Source organism: Aspergillus uvarum, assembly GCF_003184745.1.
Source record: "Aspergillus uvarum CBS 121591 unplaced genomic scaffold BO82scaffold_111, whole genome shotgun sequence".
NCBI classification, from domain to species: Eukaryota; Fungi; Ascomycota; class Eurotiomycetes; order Eurotiales; family Aspergillaceae; genus Aspergillus; species Aspergillus uvarum.
Window position 1 is genome coordinate 13,549 of NW_020291408.1, and position 19,049 is coordinate 32,597.

At 51.8% G+C, this 19,049-nt stretch overlaps 9 protein-coding genes across 9 annotated transcripts in view; 3 read left to right on the forward strand and 6 right to left on the reverse strand.

The window, feature by feature from the left end:
- Nucleotides 1–11: 11 nt before the first annotated feature.
- Nucleotides 12–529, reverse strand: BO82DRAFT_20035 (uncharacterized protein). The gene is made up of 2 exons (XM_025630599.1): nt 155–529; nt 12–33 (listed from the first exon to the last, which is right to left on the reverse strand). Exon 1 carries the CDS (start codon nt 445–447, stop codon nt 220–222), a length of 228 nt encoding a protein of 75 aa, XP_025485785.1. The 5' UTR covers nt 448–529; the 3' UTR covers nt 12–33; nt 155–219.
- Nucleotides 530–2,546, reverse strand: erg12 (mevalonate kinase). The gene has a single exon (XM_025630598.1). It carries the CDS (start codon nt 2,230–2,232, stop codon nt 613–615), a length of 1,620 nt encoding a protein of 539 aa, XP_025485786.1. The 5' UTR covers nt 2,233–2,546; the 3' UTR covers nt 530–612.
- Nucleotides 2,547–3,342: 796 nt separating this feature from the next.
- BO82DRAFT_348972 (uncharacterized protein) lies at nt 3,343–3,750 on the reverse strand (the record flags this gene model as incomplete). The annotated part of the gene is made up of 1 exon (XM_025633854.1): nt 3,343–3,750. The coding sequence occupies exon 1, from the start codon at nt 3,589–3,591 to the stop codon at nt 3,343–3,345; it is 249 nt and encodes an 82-aa protein (XP_025485787.1). The 5' UTR covers nt 3,592–3,750.
- Nucleotides 3,751–5,592: 1,842 nt separating this feature from the next.
- Nucleotides 5,593–6,932, forward strand: BO82DRAFT_348973 (3-hydroxyacyl-CoA dehydrogenase family protein; the record flags this gene model as incomplete). The annotated part of the gene is made up of 6 exons (XM_025633855.1): nt 5,593–5,661; nt 5,719–5,901; nt 5,964–6,129; nt 6,205–6,225; nt 6,302–6,428; nt 6,493–6,932. The coding sequence occupies 6 exons, from the start codon at nt 5,593–5,595 to the stop codon at nt 6,773–6,775; spliced, it is 849 nt and encodes a 282-aa protein (XP_025485788.1). The 3' UTR covers nt 6,776–6,932.
- A 394-nt stretch (nt 6,933–7,326) lies between these two features.
- Nucleotides 7,327–11,888, reverse strand: BO82DRAFT_396746 (putative cation chloride cotransporter). The gene is made up of 4 exons (XM_025638862.1): nt 11,042–11,888; nt 10,394–10,985; nt 10,179–10,344; nt 7,327–10,126 (listed from the first exon to the last, which is right to left on the reverse strand). Exons 1-4 carry the CDS (start codon nt 11,571–11,573, stop codon nt 7,571–7,573), a joined length of 3,846 nt encoding a protein of 1,281 aa, XP_025485789.1. The 5' UTR covers nt 11,574–11,888; the 3' UTR covers nt 7,327–7,570.
- Nucleotides 11,889–12,270: 382 nt separating this feature from the next.
- Nucleotides 12,271–15,094, forward strand: BO82DRAFT_359893 (putative amino acid transporter). Its single transcript, XM_025636687.1, has 2 exons — nt 12,271–14,536; nt 14,607–15,094. The coding sequence occupies exons 1-2, from the start codon at nt 12,560–12,562 to the stop codon at nt 14,769–14,771; spliced, it is 2,142 nt and encodes a 713-aa protein (XP_025485790.1). The 5' UTR covers nt 12,271–12,559; the 3' UTR covers nt 14,772–15,094.
- A 162-nt stretch (nt 15,095–15,256) lies between these two features.
- BO82DRAFT_359894 (pyruvate transporter MPC1) lies at nt 15,257–16,470 on the reverse strand. Its single transcript, XM_025636688.1, has 4 exons — nt 16,319–16,470; nt 16,049–16,121; nt 15,717–15,875; nt 15,257–15,610 (listed from the first exon to the last, which is right to left on the reverse strand). The coding sequence occupies exons 1-4, from the start codon at nt 16,389–16,391 to the stop codon at nt 15,538–15,540; spliced, it is 378 nt and encodes a 125-aa protein (XP_025485791.1). The 5' UTR covers nt 16,392–16,470; the 3' UTR covers nt 15,257–15,537.
- A 165-nt stretch (nt 16,471–16,635) lies between these two features.
- Nucleotides 16,636–18,170, reverse strand: BO82DRAFT_359895 (small nuclear ribonucleoprotein-associated protein). Its single transcript, XM_025636689.1, has 6 exons — nt 17,951–18,170; nt 17,847–17,855; nt 17,697–17,768; nt 17,194–17,620; nt 17,095–17,139; nt 16,636–17,034 (listed from the first exon to the last, which is right to left on the reverse strand). Exons 1-6 carry the CDS (start codon nt 17,972–17,974, stop codon nt 16,952–16,954), a joined length of 660 nt encoding a protein of 219 aa, XP_025485792.1. The 5' UTR covers nt 17,975–18,170; the 3' UTR covers nt 16,636–16,951.
- A 347-nt stretch (nt 18,171–18,517) lies between these two features.
- The window catches only part of BO82DRAFT_370092 (60S ribosomal protein uL5), a gene marked incomplete at both ends in the record, with an annotated part of 755 nt that continues 223 nt past the window's right edge, over nt 18,518–19,049 (forward strand). Inside the window, 2 exons of the mRNA XM_025637198.1 lie at nt 18,518–18,671; nt 18,782–19,031. Of these exons, the coding sequence (XP_025485793.1) occupies nt 18,518–18,671; nt 18,782–19,031 (404 nt within the window). The remainder of the gene's footprint in view (nt 18,672–18,781; nt 19,032–19,049) is intronic.

Here is a 19,049-nt window from a genome sequence, read left to right on the forward strand (position 1 = left end):
ACCCGGCTTATCGTATGAATTGTATGAACTGCACTTTGCATGACAATCTCCGCGTAACGAATATCAGACAGGATAACTTCTGTCTGCAAGGGTGACTATTTTCCCACGTGGATGGTATCGACATTGGACTCCCGACAATTGATTTAGAACTCACATTGGACCAGCGTTTCAAATACCTCGATCGCGTATTGCCCCTCCTCACTCCAACCAACACCTCGACTAACAAGATTTGATAACAAGGAAGAGAAGAACAGTGGTTTGGAAGAGCCCGAAAAGAAAGGCAGAATGTGAGGGTGAAGAAAGCAGAATGGAAAAAAAGATCATGGAGTTAAAGTGGAATAATCCAAGCAAGAGGCACGCATGCCCAAGTGAAGTCCCAGGGGAATTATGATACACAGAAATGAATAGGCTGGTGAAGTTGAATGAAAAAGAAGAAAGGAAAAGCATCAAGTGCTCCAGATGGGGTGATTAAAGGTAGGTAGATAAGATGCAATCATATAATGCTCAGTCCCCGGTTCAGGGAGTAAGTGGTCATGAGAAACTCAAACATGAGATAAGTGGCGAGATAAGGAGTTCGCAAGCGATGCAGGAGAAGAGGAATATCAGGCCTGTTCATACCGCCCGTCTCCAGAACTTCCAGCCTTCGCGTTTTTCCTGAACGCCGACACCTACGAGTCTTTCGATGCCGACGGGGCCATCGGCGTTCTCGAACTTTTGCTGGTCAATTTCCTCACCACCCTCCTCATCGGTGCCGTTGCGCAGAACTGCCGGCCAAAGGACACCGACACCGTCACCGCCTAGAGTGGTCTCGTATTTCGTGAAGTTCTCATCGGTAAGCTTCTGCTCGAGCTGTTGTAGAGACTCTTCACTGGCATCCGGGCGAAGAAGGGAGATTGCACATCCACCTCCACCGGCACCAGTTAACTTGGACCATCCAATGTCGGTATAGTCAACCAGCTCGCGGATTCGTTCCAGTCGCGGATGCGACACGCCTAACGACACAAGCAACCCATGGTTAATACGGAGCAAGGAACCGAAACTTTCAAGCTCCTTCTGGTCCAGAGGCCTGCCGTCCGTATTCTTGATGGCATCTTTAGCAGACACAGTCACCTTCTCAATCGCGTCCAGCATCGATTCGGTCACCAGGGGATGCTCCTCTTTGAGCTTGCCCACCTTAGCAACCTCAACCGCGGTGGAGCGGGCCTGTCGTGTGTCTATCAGCCAGAGGGGCAATTCAGGGAAGTTGGGTACCGGCACCACCGTGGGCGGCTTGGTGTAGTCTTCGCGCCGGAAGAACACAGCCTTACCGCCTGCGGAGACCGTATTGTCCACTCCACTCGGGTTTCCATGCATACACATTTCTCCGACGAAAGCCCATCTATTGATGCGCTCGATCTGAAGCTCCGCCTCGTCTGGGGGTTGGTCGGGGTGAGGACCAGCTAGTGTGCGGATTTGAAGTAGCAGGGCCGTACTCATACAGACGCAAATACTAGCACTGCTACCGAGCCCAGCTCCAATGGGAATGGTGGAGCGCAAGGTGTAGATAGCGCCATGACTCTGGGGAGAGCCCAGGGAGCAAAAGAGGTATAGGAACGCTAGGGCAGAGCGACTGTGGATTTTTCGTAAATCCTCCGGCGCATGGGGCGATACGTCTTGAACGTGGGGTATGAGTGCGTCGTACAACTCGGTGTCGAGAGATGTGACTAGGTCGTAATAGTACTTCTTCTTGGAGGGCTGCTTGAAGAGGTCCCATGGTAGCTCATCGATGTTCCAGGTGTGATCGAACTTGATGTCTCGGAAGTTTAAGGTAATAGTGCGCTGCGACTTGGACAGGGTGGTGACGAGAAAGTAGGAGCGGAGGGAGATGGCAGCAGCCATGGCTGCCTTGCCGTGTACCACGGCATGTTCCCCGAAGACGATGACCTTGCCCGGCGCGGACACCATGAACGGCGGGGCCATGGGAGATGAAGCTTTTCGGGCCATAGCTTTCTTAAGTGAACCGGCTTCAATGGTAGGAGAGGTCGTAGACAAACTGGAGGTAGTTATGTTGGTGGTGTTGGTGGAAGTTGTAGAGGCGGCGTCGGAGGTGTCAGGGCTATCATCGCAGACGGTAACCGTCTTTGCACGAGGGGGGAGGGATGGATCGGATATAACGTGTGACATTGTGCGACGTTGACCGCTCTTGGATGCTCTGAGACTACCAGGCTTGCGACGACCGCGACCGTTGTGCATTCCTGGTGGAATTGACTTATAAAGTGCGGTGATATAAGTGTGGAGGGAGGGGAGGGGGGGGAGTCAAGGCGGGTGGAGATGTAAGGGGAGAGTAGCAGAAAGAAGGCGCGAACGAATGTCGAGGTTGGCAAAGACAAAGTCAAGGGGTAAAGGAAGGAGAGACTAGATGTTGAATCGAGTAAAAAGCATCGCGCTTTTTGTAGAGAGACTTGCGAACAAGAAAAAAAAAGAATTAGGGATAGAGAAGAAGGAATTGGGGAGAGAAAGACGGAAAAGGGGAGTGAGTGAGATTCGCAACTGCCAACTGCTAGCAGTTAGGAAACATTGCAGTGATTGGGGTTTCTTGACTGGGGGGGAAACACCAAAGGGCCTGGGCTAGCCTGAGGTGTCCACCACCAGCTCATCCACCTCAAATCCGCCAATCACGCAGGAAGTATTGCTCATTACTCACCGGCGGTTCTTGTTTGTCCGCACCGTGATAGGCACACCAATTTACAAGCAATCAATCATTCTTTGACCCCGGCTGTCATGGAGGCAGGCATTGTTCAAGCCCCGGGGGTCATGTTCATGAAGACTGGATTCTACACGGTAGCTGTGAGTCTGCCTGTAGCTTCCCTGCTGTCGGCTGAGTTGTTTCTATGCAGCATTGTTTGGGCTGACACCAGTCAGCATCAAGCATCAGCTGCAGCTCGGACCACTTAGTTATGCTTTTTCTATACTTCTAGAACCATTGGGGCCCTCTTCCCCATGGTCTCTCCCTTCGCTTGTTTGAGTATGATCTTTGGCTTAGTCTACGCGCATAAAGCAGGACGGTGGGTGTCACTACACATCATCTACCCTACAAGCATTGCAGTTGAGCCCCAACAGTGCCCGGGACTACGAGGAACATGACGGCATGCGGAGCAAGTCTAATCAATAATCCTATGAGTGATAACAAAATGGCTACACCACGATGAATAAACATCCTGAGCCTCCCATCCGGGGCTTGGTGTAACCATGCATCCTGCATCGCGGCCGACAGCTTCAGCGACTTCGACTAAAGCACTGACTCACTCTGGTCTCGAGGTCTTTCAGTCCACAATTTCTTTCTCTCGAGTTGCATAACAGATATCATAAGGCTAGTTCAAGCATACCTCCAGCGCCCGCATCAGAGTGGCGGTCGTCGATGCAATATCCTTGGCAGCATCGCCTATCATAGTCGCAGTTGCCCCGTTGGTAGAAGCGATATCCATCTCGATAACGATGGCAACGTCCACTCCGACCGTAGTCTCGAATTTCGTAGCAGCGATCACGTTGGCCAGCCACGGCGGTCAACAGGCTGCAGCCGACAAGAAAGGACAGCCAACCGCTGAGTTGCATGGTGATTCAGGCTGTTTCGTCGTGATAAAGCTTGATAATCTGGAGAGAAGGAAGACTGTTTGTAGACTCCCCCATGATGGGCGAATGCAGTCCAGCTTATATACCCTCGAGCTGCTGCCATGATGCCCTCGCAGAACATCGTCTGTCCGAGTACTGCAGACCTTCAGCCGCAATGCAGATTGCAATCGGAATGTTTTTGGAAGTCAATCCCCCACTCGGACATTTACCTATGCAACACAGAGAACCAGACATCGCAACCAGCTGACCGAAAAGCTCCCCTCCTGTACAAAGTCCTCCATGCTTGTAGAACACAATACTGCAACGGTGGCTACATCTTCATGGACCGATTGGCAGTAGAGTTGATGTTCGAGTCGACGGCGCAGCTATGAGCATCCTCTTCGGCCGACAGGTCGACTATCTCGATTGTTCATGCCTCACTTCTCGGAGGGTACGTCTGTTTTATATTGCAATCCCCTCATCTTGGCGGTGACATTATTGTCTGCGGATGCTACTGCAGCCAGTGAGCATCATCATGGCTTTGTCCTGAAAAGGAATCACCACCTAGTGTTCTTTGCTAGTCTATACTTGACGACTTCCAAGTATCGTTGGTGCTTATTTTCATCCGATTTACCCGTGGTGATGTGATCGGAGACATGTTAGACTGGCTCTTCCACCTTCACATTATCATGCAGGATGTCATCATTTGACGGGATAACAGAGCAGATCCCGTACGGAGTTGAGAGAACTGGCTGGAGTTCTGCCGACTGACGATGACCGGCTGGAAAGTGCAGATTATGAGCATTGATGCGAACGAAGTCGCTGGACTTGCGCAGAAGCGCGCAGCAATTACCATCCACTATATCAATGTTTTGTCTCTGAAGGGTTCGTCACAGCCGCTTCGCCGATAGAAAACCGAGGAGGTGGCGACAGATTCTCTGAGCTTGCTGTCCGGTGATCTCGGTGACTATTTGGATGAAAATCAGAATGCTGCATGGGATGAGCACTATTCCCTCACAGCTGGTGCCAGGCCGAGTTGTTGAACCTTATCGCTTAGTCTTCATCATTTCTTGATGTGGTTATTGCAGGACAATACCGGGTTGGTGGGTCCTCGACGTTCAGGGCATAACCATTTCAGCAACTTGTCCCAGCCATACCTGGCCTCGTGTTGACATACTGCACAACCTCTTTCCTAAGCTGGAGAGATTGTCTGACTAGCCTGAATGAAGTCGATTTGACTTGCTGAGGACTTGGAGGGATAATTCACGCACGGTTTAGGCTAGATCAAAGCAACCATGGACATTGCGCAAGCCAGTCAAGAAGTATATCTAACTCAGTGCAGGCTCGAAGGTCTTGGCTAACGTTTGCAGTCTATATCCGCAGGATGAATCGAGGTCTTAGTCAAGCGTCCAGAGGCTCTATGCAAGCCACAAACCTTGATTCAAAACCGGGCAGCGCAGCAGCAGGTGGCAGTTTGGCAGCTCTGCCGCCAGTCGAAAATAGCAGATCGACGACATTGAGCAGACAGCCTGATTGAAAAACAGTACGTCAGAAGTGGAGATGACTGGCCTTGTGGCTGCAAATCTTGAAGCAATTGTTTTGCAGGTCTTTCCTTCACCGGAACAGTGCATGGGTTTAGGTTCGTCTGATGCAGGAATTATGGTTCGCTACCGCCCGGACTGTTGACACTCTATACTTGTCCCATGACTTCGAACTTCATCCCTTTCTTGACGACTCCACAACGTGCGCTATAGCCATCATGGATGAGTTCATAGTTCGCCAGCCTGGAAGTGCTGTCAAAGTGGAGTCCTTGGGGCCAATGCTGCTCTGGCAGCGATGAAATGACCTGCGCACTCGATCTATAAAGCGAGGCTTGTTCTCCAGCTGATACAACCTTCTGAGGATAACATCTAAATAAGATAATCCAAAGGAGATCAGAGATTTTCTCACTATTTGACTCTCTCGATCAACAAAGACTATCAAAAACTAGAGCTTACGATCAAGATGACCCGAATTTCGAACGCTGTCACCCTGCTCGGCGCAGGCACACAAGGCTCACGCCTGGCCTATATGGTATGCCGCATCGGAATCACCAAGATTCCAGTCCGTGCTAAGAATTGTTGCTTTCAGTGGTCTCGTCTCGGAAGACCAGTGTATATCGTGGACAAGAACTCGAATCAGCTATCCCAAGCATCAAGCAGCATTGAGAAGCTGCGCCGCAAAGAGTCATCACCTAGTGAACACGGTCCAATCATCGAGCTCATCGCCGCTGATTTGGACAAGGCGCTCCGTGAATCCTGGCTGGTTATCGAGGTATGTATCCTCGTCAAAAGCAGAAACGCCTGGCTGTGGTACCAGCTCTAAACCTTCACCAGTGTGTCCCGGAGAATCTAGATCGCAAACGATCGATCATCAAGCAGCTCGACAGCCAAGCCGATCCAGATATCATCATCGCGTCCAACTCCAGCAGCTACTCAATCACGGAGGTCTGCGACGGCCTGGAGTTCAACGCCGATGACCGATTCGTGAATCTGCACTCTTGTTGGTCTTCCTTGCCCCAACCTCCAACCTCCAACCTCCTTCAAACAATCGAACTAACACACCACACCTACTCAGTCTGGCCACCAGAGACACGAGGTTTGAGCCCTCCCCTCCCCCTCCCTTTACATCAACACCCCTTCATAAGAGAAAATTGATTCATACCCCACAACAGTCCTCGAAATAATGGGCACCGACAAAACCCGCCCCGAGATCATCCCGCGCCTCATGAACGAGTCCCGCGAGCATGGCTTCCAGCCCTTCCACGTCCGCAAGTCCTCCACCGGATACATCTTCAATCGGTACCTAGTCAAGCCCTATCGTCGCGAGCTATGACACATGCTAATTTCACGACTGGGAACATAGGATCTGGGCCGCGATTAAGCGAGAGACTCTGATGGTGCTGGAGGAAGGCATTGCCACCCCGGAAGAAGTCGACCAGATGTACAAGGCCGTCCTGCACACTCCCAAGGGCCCCTGCGAGCAGATGGATGTGGCCGGGCTGGACGTGATCCTGGCGATCGAGGAGCATTACGCGGAGGTCCGTTCGGGCATCCCCGACGGACCGCGCAAGTATCTGCGGGAGATTGTGGGTCGGGGGGACCTTGGGGTGAAAACTGGTGCTGGGTTTTTTGATTATAATGAGTAAGGAGATGGTGACAGTGTGGGTGCTTATGTTTCTGTATACTGTCTTGTGAAGTCCCTTGGCTTGAGTCTGGTTTATGTGATTCATGATTGTTGTCAGTTATCAAGGGACGGCATGTAAAGTATTTCGGTCTACGAAGTATGGGCATCTTGGCTGGTTGACTAAATATTTTCCTCTGGTTGGTTTCTTGGCATATACTACATCTTCAGCATTGTCGTTCTTCCTCTGGGGTCTTCTCTAGTTTACGTTATTTATTTGTTTATCTTTGGAGACTCCTTGTTCTCATTTGTCATTTCTCAGCTGTAAATAAGGTTTGTTTACAGTTGCAAAAGGAATCGCGACAATCACTGTCATAGAATCTTCACCAAGGACACCAGTGCATCAGACGCGCCTGCCCCTTAAATGTCCTTCTCAAAGATAATGTTTCTTAACAAATGAAAGGTATAGAAGAATCCGAAGGTTGTATTTGATCTAATTTAGTTAACTACTATATTCACAGTTACATGGAAAATAATAGTCATAGAAAGAATATACACATAAGCCTCCTATTGCTCATGATAGGCATAGGAGTCAGTATGTCTAGATTAGTAGATTTCGAAGGGCTGGTATCTTCACCGCTGATACAGATATAAATATACATCAACGAGCTATGCTATATCATACATGCCACTACCCTTGTAATTCATCCGTCTTCTCTTCTCTTCGTCTCTTAAATGAATTCTTTTCTTCTCTTTCCTTTTCTTTTTGCTGTCTTGTTTTTCTTGGCGACTTCTTCTTCAGCATCAAATACAAGAAAAATCACAGGTTCATCGTTACAGTCATACTGTTACTGTGCACAAGCAGACAAGGCGGCAAACCCTGCCAGAAGATTTCCAGATCGCTCAGGTACGAAGCACTCGCCGCCTCATTCTGCGCTGTTCCCTCGGACGGCGATGGCAGTGTCGTGAAGACCACCGCCGTGTCTTCGCTATGTCTCACCATTAGCTCGTTCAGGATTAGGTGCTGCGCCCGGCTGGGTAGATCGTTGAACGAAAAAGGCACAGACGCCTGCTGCGGGTACCCAGATGCGGCTGCCGCTCGCGCCGCGAACACAGACAAGGGCCCGGAGGATGAACGGCGGGTGTAGATGGATTCGATCCGGGGGTGAGAGGCGGAGCGCGGCGGGGAGGAGCTGGTGGCGAACATGATGGACGGGCCAGCACCTTCTTCTTCGGTGTTGACGCGGGCTTCAGGAATGGGGGAGGAGCTGAAGCGGTTGCTGGACGGTGAGCGGGAGGGTTTCGGCCGCGGGAGAACGGTTGATGGTGATGGGGGAGTTTGAGGGGTTCCTGCGGGGTCTGTGGGGGTGTCGGCGGTCATGACAATCGAGGGGATGGGCTGGTCCGGGGTAACAGCTTCAGATGATTCTCTTTGTTTGGCTTTGACGGAGCTGAATATGTTCTGCTGGGAGCCTTGGTCGGGGTCATGGGAGTAGTCGTCTTGTTGATGCGCGTCTTCCTCACCAGACTCGTCATCATCCCGGTATGGTTCAAACTCCTCGTCGCTGCTGTCACTCGTGCTGGAATCGCTGGAAGCGTCGTAGTCTACGAAAGCATCGAGCAAGCGATGGGTTTGCATACCCAGACTGACGCTTCCGAGGCCACGGAAGCTGGAGATTGATCGTCGTCGTTTGTTGGATTGCATGAGCTTTCGCAGACCGCCAACCAGCTGGTGCGGTGGTCGTTGAATACCACTTTCCGGGCTTTGCACCGGCCAACTTGACATCCTCTCCCTTGAATGGGCGAATCCACCCAGTTCGGCTTGGTCCTGGGCCTCGAGAACGCTACGAGCTCGTCGAGTGTCTTGCCACCAATCTTCATCCTTGAGAGCTTCGTGAACACGGTCGACATAATCTTCCGTTTCTGGAGTTATCTCACCATTCACAATCATACGGTATGTTTTGAGGTCTCCGCATGCAAGCCAGAACACCAAGACCTCAGCCTCGATTCTGAGCTTTTCAAGCAGTGCCTCAACCCTGCCCCGTTCGTCTTCCACGTCAGTCTCGTACTCGACAAATACCGATACCCGCAGCTTGTATGTCTTTTTCCAAGACGGCACGGTATTAAGGATACACCCTAACTGCAAAATCAAGGTATAAGTGTCAAAGTTCGTAGTCAAGACGTTTTTCTTGCTCTCCGTGTCCGCGCCTAGCTCTGCACTCATCTGAATAGGCCAAAGATCGATGTACTTCTTCAGATGTTGTCCTTGAGGACCAGGCAGCTCGAGGTTCTCGAATCCTTTGGCCACAGCAACGTTCATGCGCAGCTTGAAGAGCAGATCCTCCAAGATAGTCACATAGCTTCGGCAGGCCATTGGTGTCTCGGGCGAGCTTTCTGTCACTGAAGCTGCTTCACGCGAGATGCGTCTACCTGATGAGTCTTTCCGACCCGAATCTCTTCGGCTTGGAAATTGGAATTTTTCCACTAAGGACCGACCTTTGCGGAACTGATCGATGACCACGATATTTGGTCGCATACCGCCCAGTCCTGCACTCAAAGCGACATTACGAATACCCCATTCCGGTGTTGGGGAGACCGTAATGTTGACAAAAGCCTTGACTCTAGAATTCTCAACGAACTTGGTCCACGCACTCTGTTGACGCCGGGCTTCAGGCACGGCTGCGGAGAAGTCATCTGTGACAAGAACGTGACCTAGTACAAATAAGCCCCCTTTTTTCAGAGAGTTGCAGAAGGATATCATCCGAGACTGCTCCTCCAGGTTGGTCACAAATAATAAGATCTGAGGCCGCCAGAACTTGACGTGTTCTTGCCGAAGCCGGAGCAAATACTTTCGCACCTGGTGGTAGATCAAACTCTGGCTCACATCGCCCCATGGCTTGGGCGGTGAACTATAGTGGATGAGAAGGAAGAGTAGCATCAGTATCGCAACGCAACCTGAAGCATAGACGCCATCCACGAAAAACATGCTTGCACCGCAGACCAACGTGCCTGTTGCTGCGGTCTGCCAGTTGAAATAATGGAAGGATGGACGAAAGTTCGGAGCAGACCCAATCTTCAGCAAAAAACACGCAAGGTTTGTGACAAGAAATGTCATGAGATATGTCATGGTGACGAATGAGGCAATCTGGTTGATGTCAAACAGCATCGTGAGCTGAGCGACTATATAGGTGATGATGATCGCGTAGACAGGTTCATCAGCCTTCTTCGTGCCCTGGCCGAAGATCCCCAGCCCTGGAAGCAGACCATCTCGTGCAATCGCTTGAAGAAGCTTGGCCGAACCGATAACTCCCATCAGTGACGAGAAGAAACTGGTTGCAAACTCCCCCATGAGGATGACAGCCCCAGAAAGATTAGCCTGTCACACAATCAGCACGTAATAATCCGTAATCCTTCATGCGATCACTTACTACTTGTACAACATTGGCATTTCTGTAAAATGAGTCACGGGTGATAGAGGCAGCCATAGCGACAATCACCAAAGTATAAGTCACAAACGTGAGCCCCAAACCGCAAAGAGTACCCTTTGGGATGGATTTGCTAGGGTTCTTCAAGTCCCCAGACATACTAGCACCGCTGCTGATGTGTAAGTCTCGTATTCTATGGTCATGGGAGACGTACCTACGCGAAAATACCACCAGTGGCAGGGAACAAGATACCAAACAGATCCTGGAAATTCTCACGTCCTGGGAGCTGGCTGCCTGCCGCACCCTTTGTGAGCTTGGGCTTGAGATTTTCTAACAACGTCTGTAGGCGGAAGCCCGTGAACTCGACCCCAATCTTAGGGATGCTGAACGGCTTCATGAAGATTGCAGATAAAGGTATGCTGAAGGTTGCGACCAGCAAAATGACCAGCAGTCCGTTGCTGGCCCTGGAGAAGATCGAGCTTCCAGCTAAACATATTCCAGTACATAGGACCAGGATTATGGTTTCCCAGAGATACTGCCACCAGAAGCCTTCTTCGAGAAAATTGGCCCAAGTGCCAGATTCTGTGCCGAAGTTCTGTTTAAAACAATCAACCAGACCCACTGCATTCATACCAGTGTTCAGCACATATCCAAGATAGAACACAATGCCAATGGAGCCACCAAACTCGGGGCCCAGTGAGCGAGAAATCAGAAAGTATGCGCCACCACCGCGGACTGTGCCATTAGTCGCGATGGCGGACAGCGACATGGTCGTCACCAGATTGATGGTGTACGAAATGACAAGTAGACCTTGTATTGGTTAGTCAATCATCGGTGCCTCTAGAAATGACATGCGGTATGTTTACCTAGCATTCCTAGCAGCCCAGCTTGTCCAAGGATGAATCCGAACCGGAGGAACATCAGAATACTCAAAACATTCAATGTCGTTGGGACAAAAACCCCGGAAAATGTCCCCAGCTTGTCAGGGTTATCGAAAGCTCGGTTCTGGGCCTCGCGCTCTTTCTGGTCTACGCCAGACTCTCTGAAGGGACCTGAAGCTGGGGGTGGAGGAAGAGTGCCTTCCCTGGGGAAGTCGTGTCTTCCATCCCTGCCTTGTCCGCTCCACCACTGGGTAACATTACTGAAGACACTGGTAGGAAGCGAGTGACGGTGCCGCTTAGGCGAACGTGAAGATGGCCTCAGGGGTCCATATTGATGGTTATCACGATCTGGAACTGTAGTTGTTCCTTGAAAGACTTTACTACTGTGTTCCGGTGATGATTTGATCGAGTCACTAGGGTCTAAGCGGGAGACATCCTCCTCAGCGGTGCGCGTGGAGAAATTGGGCCTCCGTCGAGACAGGGAGTCCGAAGAATTGGCGGCCCGCTGGTCAGTCATCGATAAGTTCCAGCGCCTCCACTCCTGTTGAGTGAGTGTGTCCGCCTGGCCTGCATACAAGCACCACCGATAAAAATTTGAGAGGGTGGGGTGGAGAACTGTCAAGTCCGGGGAAAAGACTAAGATTGGAAGGGGAGGCGGACTCGGCGATAAGGAATTTACTGCTGACCCAGTCACGAGGAGAGTAATGTGACAACAGCGACAGCAGTAATCCTCGTGCAACAAACAGAATGGAGAGTAAAGGGAAGGGAAGCGAAGGCAAGGGAAGGGAAGCAAGTAGCACAAGATATGGGGGGAGGGAGGGATGGATGGATGCCAATCGCGTGTTCGATTAACCGTTATCTTCAGAGCAAATTCATCGGGCGGCGATGACCTCATGTGCCCCCTAAACAAACAGTGCAAATCGTCTGTGCTTCTCTCGTATTATGGATTGCCTCGTTTGCGACTGAATCGATGCCTCATCATTCTTCTTCCTACAAATATGTTACAATGTGGACATGATTCATCTCACCCGCCTCATCCTATTTTGGGCTACGTCGGAAAATAGGCTGGAGACTAGCTAAGTCAACTCACAGGAGGCTTAGCTGGTTAGTTGGTTAGTGTCCCTGTCGGTCTAATGCGGTGAATCAATTGTGGCTTGCACTTATCCCCGGCTTTCTTTCGACCTTCATTAGCTATTCTTCTTTCTTTCCCCCCCCCCCCCTCCACACACACACTCTCTCTCTCTCGTTTCTCCCCAAACTCTGCTCTTGAACCAGCTCAGTCTCCTTCTGTCAACCCGGTTCTCTCAATCTTGGTTCACTTCCGAAAACTCAAATAGACGAATTGTTTTCGGGATTGTTCCAGGATTTGTCTGATCCTTGCACAAGGACACTTCGGACACTTCTAACACATCTGTCAAAATGTCATCCCCAAAGGCATTCGACAATGGGGAGGGCTCCTCGTCTTTACGGCCCCGTTCATCGTCGCCAATTTCCACCTCTGCAATGCGGTCTAGATCCCCTGCAACCGACGCCTCAGTGAGGCATGCCTCGATCGCCCGCCTGGCGTCCCCGATTCCCTCTCCCTCCAATCATTCTTACTCGTCCCGACAGGTGCCCGTGCCCGTGCAGTCGGCAAGTGGCACCCTCGAGGGCTATCGCAAAGTCGACCATCCCTCCTCCGTACCAGGTCCGGGCCATTCGATGATCTCCTCTGCTCTCCAGGAGTACATGGGCAAATCGCCGCCAGCGAGAGTAGGAACTCCGCCCAGACAGACCGCGTCTCCTGCGCTACTAAACCAACCCATTCGATCGAACTACGGATCCTTCGACGGACGAGAGGGCTCGGAGTATTCCGCGGGTCCTTATGAAGATCCGGAAGTTGTCAAGCGGCATCTGGTACAACCTCAAAATGGAGAAGGCCGGGATTACTATTTCTCGGGCGATGCAGCCAGTAACGCGGATGACGAGTTCTCCAGCTTGCAGCTCCAGGGTGGTGACATCACCAGGCAGGTTTACAGGTGGGCGGAAGATGCAGAATCTGGAAACTCCCTGCGCAAGCCTCAACGGAGCAGGAGTTTCAGCCATAACCGGCCTCTGCCCCAAGACGAAACGATGAACATTAACAGCATCCGTGTACCGGGAGGTTTCCGCAGAGACTATCTGCGAAGAGCTGTGGGCCCCGGGGACTCTGAAGACTCAGTGCAGGCGCCCATCAGCCAACCTCAGTTTCCGACAAGCAGCTTCCTTGAGTTCTTGACCCTGTATGGTCACTTTGCGGGTGAAGAGCTAGAAGAGGATGATGAGGTACTGGGTCCTGACGAGTACTTCTCGTCTGATACCTATGACGAAGTAGAGGGTAGAGAACCCGGTGAAGACTCGGCTCTGCTTCGCCCGGATACGGCTGGTAGAAGAAAGCGTAAGCCACGGGGCGGCACTGGAAACAATACGGTGACAGGCGCGGCTCTTCTACTGCTCAAGTCCTTTGTGGGAACGGGAGTTCTGTTCCTCCCAAGAGCTTTCTTGAATGGAGGCATGCTGTTCAGTAGTATGGTTTTGCTTGCAGTGTCGCTTCTCAGTTTCTACTGCTTCATACTCCTAGTCAACACCCGGTTGAAGGTTGATGGCTCGTTTGGTGATATTGGTGGCCACCTTTATGGCAAACACATGCGGCGCATTATCCTGGGCTCGATTGTTCTGAGTCAGCTGGGCTTCGTGTCGGCGTATATTGTGTTTACCGCGGAGAACCTTCAAGCCTTCGTCCTCGCCGTGAGCAATTGCAAGTCTTTCATTGACATCAAATTCATGGTGTTGCTGCAGCTCGTCATCTTCCTGCCCCTTTCGTTGATCCGTGATATTAGCAAACTTGGATTTACCGCACTGATCGCCGATCTCTTCATTCTGCTTGGTCTGATCTATCTCTTTTACTATGATTTCCTTACCATCTCGAACCAGGGTGGTATCTCCGACATCATCTCATTCAATCCGTCCACGTGGACTCTATTCATCGGAACAGCTATCTTCACGTACGAAGGAATCGGCTTGATTATCCCCATCCAAGAATCTATGAAGGAACCTCACCGCTTCCCCGGTGTTCTGGCTGGCGTCATGGTCATTATCACGATTGTGTTCCTTTCCGCTGGCGCCGTCAGCTATGCAGCCTACGGTTCGGCAACCAAGACCGTTGTCATCCTGAACCTTCCCCAGGATGACAAATTCGTGAACGCGGTGCAGTTCCTCTATTCTCTAGCCATTCTTCTCAGCACCCCGCTGCAGCTCTTCCCTGCCATCCGTATCATGGAGAACGAGCTGTTCACACGCAGTGGAAAGTACAATCCCTGGATCAAGTGGAAGAAGAACTGTTTCCGGTTCTTCCTCGTCATGATCTGCGCATTCGTCGCCTGGGGCGGCGCCGAAGATCTCGACAAGTTTGTGTCGCTCGTTGGCAGTTTCGCCTGTGTTCCATTGATCTATGTATATCCGGTACGCTCATTGACGGCTTCGCCGCTCTTCCCGTCCTTTATCACTTTATCGCTGACAATGTATTACGCAGCCTCTCCTTCACCTCAAGGCCTGCGCTCAGTCTCGCAGACAGCAAATTGCCGACATCGCTCTGGCCATTTTCGGTGTCCTCAGCTGTCTGTACACAACATCTCTGACGCTCAGCAACTGGATCAATGGCGGCGACGTCAAGCCTCCGGGATACTGCGACTCCTGATCTGTACAGATTGGTCCACGAATTGTCTACTGATCCTCCTCCGATGTCTGATCCTTCCCTAACGAATTGTCCAGTACGTATATGATGGACACTTGTGATGCCCACTGCTGTTGCTACAGATACATAGCTCTTCTGTCTGTTCGATTATCTTGCTTCCTTGCTTGTTTGTCTCAGTGCTTGGTTACGAGACCATTGTCAACATCCACCCCAGCCCTTCCCTATCTGCTCTGGTCCTTCGACCGGGTTTCTTGCCATGTTTGATATAGACTCTAGACGAGATTGCCAATTTACGCACTATACATCACGAACCCGCAAGACAACCAAGAGATCTGTGTAGACAACACTCCCAAGAAAAAGACTTTACGAAGAAGATGGGAACCTAACCGGACCAATCTCCAATTCTAGTAGGGCACGATAAAGAATAAAATGAGAGGGAGCTATATACACAAAAAAAAACGAAAACAAAGCAACCCGCCATGCAAGAACTTGCTAGTAACGGAAAACGGAGGAGCCGAAAGAAGCCACGAGAAATCCACCAACCGTGTAATCAAAAGCAGCAGCAGCCAGCCAGCCCTCCTTGCACACAAAGAGTTGTTGGCAAAAAAGGAATCGAAATACTCCGTAAATCCCTTCCTCCCTTACCTAACTGCTATATCATACAGGTTCTCAACACCCGCGATTCCATTCAAACCCCCGCCGCCACACCCACAGCACAGAAACAGAGGACGAGAAACCTCATAGAGGAGAGAGAGGAAAGAGAGATTGTCTATTGACCGGCTTCGGTGGCTTCCTTGCCCTGCTCAGCGGCCTGAGCGAGCTTGGCTTCATGGCCACCCCAGCTGTTTTTTGAAGAATAGATTCGTAAGCTTTAGTGATCTGTTGGGTGTACAGTTTTGCACGATCACGTAGATCGGATACCGTTGTCGGGGGGGAGGAGAAACTCACTTCCAGTAGTTCAGGTAGCGGTAACCTTGGGTCAGCTGGGCGGAGAAGTTGACGGCGTGGCAGGCGAACAGAAGGTAGTTCTTGGGGGAGACGGCGAGAGCGTAGCGCATGAAGGTACCGGAGTAGATCACGAGGGCACCGGTCATTTGGCCGGAGATGCTGCAGGGCAGGGTCAATACGCGTCAGCTTTTGGGCACAAGTCTTGTTTTTTTTATGATTGTTCCATGTTCAGTGGGCGAGATGCTATTCTCCTCTTGCGTTCCCGTCCGGGCCGCGGGATGGAGGTGAAGATCCGATAGAAGGAAGGAAGGAAGGTTTAAGGTGGAACGTACATCTCGGGGTCCTTCTGGGTGTCCATGACAGCGGCAATGGGGATACCGAAGTTGGAGGCAGGGCCCCAGAAATCTGCATGATCATAAAGAAGTTAGTCGACAACATAGAAAGAGCTTCCAAGGTGTGATGGCACGGGTTTCGCAAGCAGTTGCCCGTTGTAAGCCGGAGACGAGCTTTTGGCCGTCTATTCTGTCTGTCTTACTGCAGGACTTCATGGCCGGCCGATCTCGGTCAGGGCACGGGGAAGGGAACCGGGGCGCAACACGTACGTGTAGAGCAGACATAGTCCAGAACCTTGTTGGAACGGATCTTAGCGTTGATTGCCTTGATTGCAGCAGCCATTTTGAGCGACGAAGGGGAGAATGGATGGAGAGGAGAGTGACGCTGAGAGGAGGGAAGAACGGGTTAAGAAGGCAGAGAGGGCGAGGGTTGCTTTGCTACGCTCCCCGTCACTGCGCCGTTCGGCGGGCGGAGAGGCTCGGATGCGGTCACGTGTTGGCCAGTTGCCGGAGTTCGTTGACTCCGGACTACGGGGCTTTTATGCAGTACGGAGTGATACGATTTTCCTGTCCGACAGTGTCCAGTATAAGAAAATAAAGCTCTGGGTCTCATTATGGTTGAATAGTACAGTGCTTGTTGGAAGAATATCTACCATTGCTTCCGCCAATCCTAGCCTTGTTGTTTTCAGTCGACCTTTTCTTATCTTCTGAGGAGCATCCGCACACGCCGAAACGCCTTTGCCTGATAAAATGAGGATGCTGTGCTTTCATTTGTTGAAGCTTCCATAAGCCAACCATGAGCGCGAGGTTTGGGCCTCATGCTCGACGTTCAACGCGATTTCTGCCATGCTTCAAGTCATGGTCAGATTGTACGCTATCATGCCCACGCCACCTACTATCGAATCACCGTCCGCCAAACCCGGGAGGAGGATAGCCCCGGCCTTGGCCAGGAGGCTGGAAGCCCGGGGGAGGTTGGAAAGCACCCGCTGTGGTAGAATAGATGTTAGTACACGTAGTATATAGTCAAAGGATGTTGAGCTACTTACGAGGAGCACCTTGGGGCGCAAATCCAGGAGGGGGAGCGAAGCCAGCTAGATTATCGCTTAGTCAATTGGTCAATGACGACTAGTATAAGGGATACTTACGAGGTCCTCCAGCAGGTCCTCCGCGACCAGCAAAGCCCGGAGGCGGCGCGCCGGGGAAGCCGCCCGGTGGGAAGCCGGGGAAACCACCAGGGGGAGGGGGCGGGCCACCGACGCCAGCAGCAGGGCCTCCAAGTCCGACCGGCAGACCACGTCCAGCGGGTTTGCTAATGCCAGGACCAGCAGCGAGGGTAGCGGCAGCGGCAGCGGCAGCACCAGGGACGCTTGCTCCCAAACGTGCGGAGGGGTCGGCGGGTGGGGGACCGTCAACGGAGCAAGAGACGACGTGAGTACCACGAACGATTGTCAAACCGAGGGTTCGCTTCTCTTCGGCCTCGACCAGGCTCGCGGTGGTCGATCCGGCGGCGGGCTTGGACTTCCGCTTGACGCGACGGAATTCTTCGGTGTCGGCAAGGACAAGGTTCATGTGCTGCGCAAAGATGTCAACATGTATCCACCCAGAGAAAGTCGGAGTATAGTGTCGTAGCTTGGGAGAAAGTAAGTACCTTGTCGAAAGCAAGCATCTGTCCTGTCATCTGTCGACCATCGTTCAAGGTAACTCTCATCCGATAGTTGATCTGCGTCCAAGGTCAGAGCTGAATCACAGCGACCACCAGACAGTATTTCAGTTATCATCATGATGATGGGGGACTCACGAGGTTTTGCTACAATAAGTAAACAGTTAGCTCGATTTGTTCTAAGACACCCAATCCATCCTTTATCAATGAGAGGGGGTGGGGGGGGAGGTGACGCAGCTTACCATCTTGCCCTGCTTGTTGGCCATGTTAGGCGGTGTTTTGCGCACGAATGCGACTTGGATGGGATTCAAAGAATGAAATGGGAGTCAGGACGAAGGGGAAAAGAAGAGGGGTGCTTCTTTTCTGGGAACTTCACTCCGTGATCCGGGGGAGACAGCAGGCGCGCAAGTAGGTTAGCAGGCTAGCTGGAACTTTTGGCACCGACTGACTGACTTGAGCTCGAGCCGACCTGGACTTGCTGAGGTTCCCAACTCGCCGTGTCGGGTGAAGCGCGCGGCTCTTGCGGTCTTGGCGCCGAAGCGCCGATGCCAAGCCACTAAGGGCTCTCGCTTCCCACACGGCCAACCCACACATTTCCCTTTTCCGCACTTTTCGATCCTGTCTCTCTTTCACTCAACCAGTCGACCAGTTCACGCCAAAAGCAGTCGCCATGGTAGGTTTCCCTCCCACCAGCTCATTCTCCAGCACCCCATTATCCAGAATCTCTGGATTTTGCAATCCATCTCGAATTTTTGCCTCGCAGAACTATCGAAGAAGACCACATTTTCTAACATAATATTTTTCTCGCCATGCAGTCGGAAGGAAAGGACAAGAGCGCCAACCCTATGCGCGAGCTGCGCATCCAGAAGCTCGTGCTCAACATCTCTGTCGGCGAGTCTGGTGACAGACTTACTCGCGCTGCTAAGGTGCTCGAGCAGCTGAGCGGTCAGACTCCGGTCTACAGTAAGAACGCCCGATCCCGATCGCGATGAAGAACGAAGACACGACAAGACAAAGAAGACAAGACGAAAAGGGAACCAGTTAGGCTGATGGACCACTTTTTCAACTTACAGGCAAGGCCCGTTACACCGTCCGTACCTTCGGTATCCGCCGTAACGAAAAGATCTCCGTCCACGTCACCGTCCGTGGCCCCAAGGCCGAGGAGATCCTCGAGCGTGGCCTCAAGGTCAAGGAGTACGAGCTCCGCAAGCGCAACTTCTCTGAGACCGGTAACTTCGGCTTCGGTATCTCCGAGCACATCGATCTCGGTATCAAGTACGACCCCGGAATCGGTATCTACGGCATGGACTTCTACTGCTGCATGTGAGTGGGCCCTTTTCG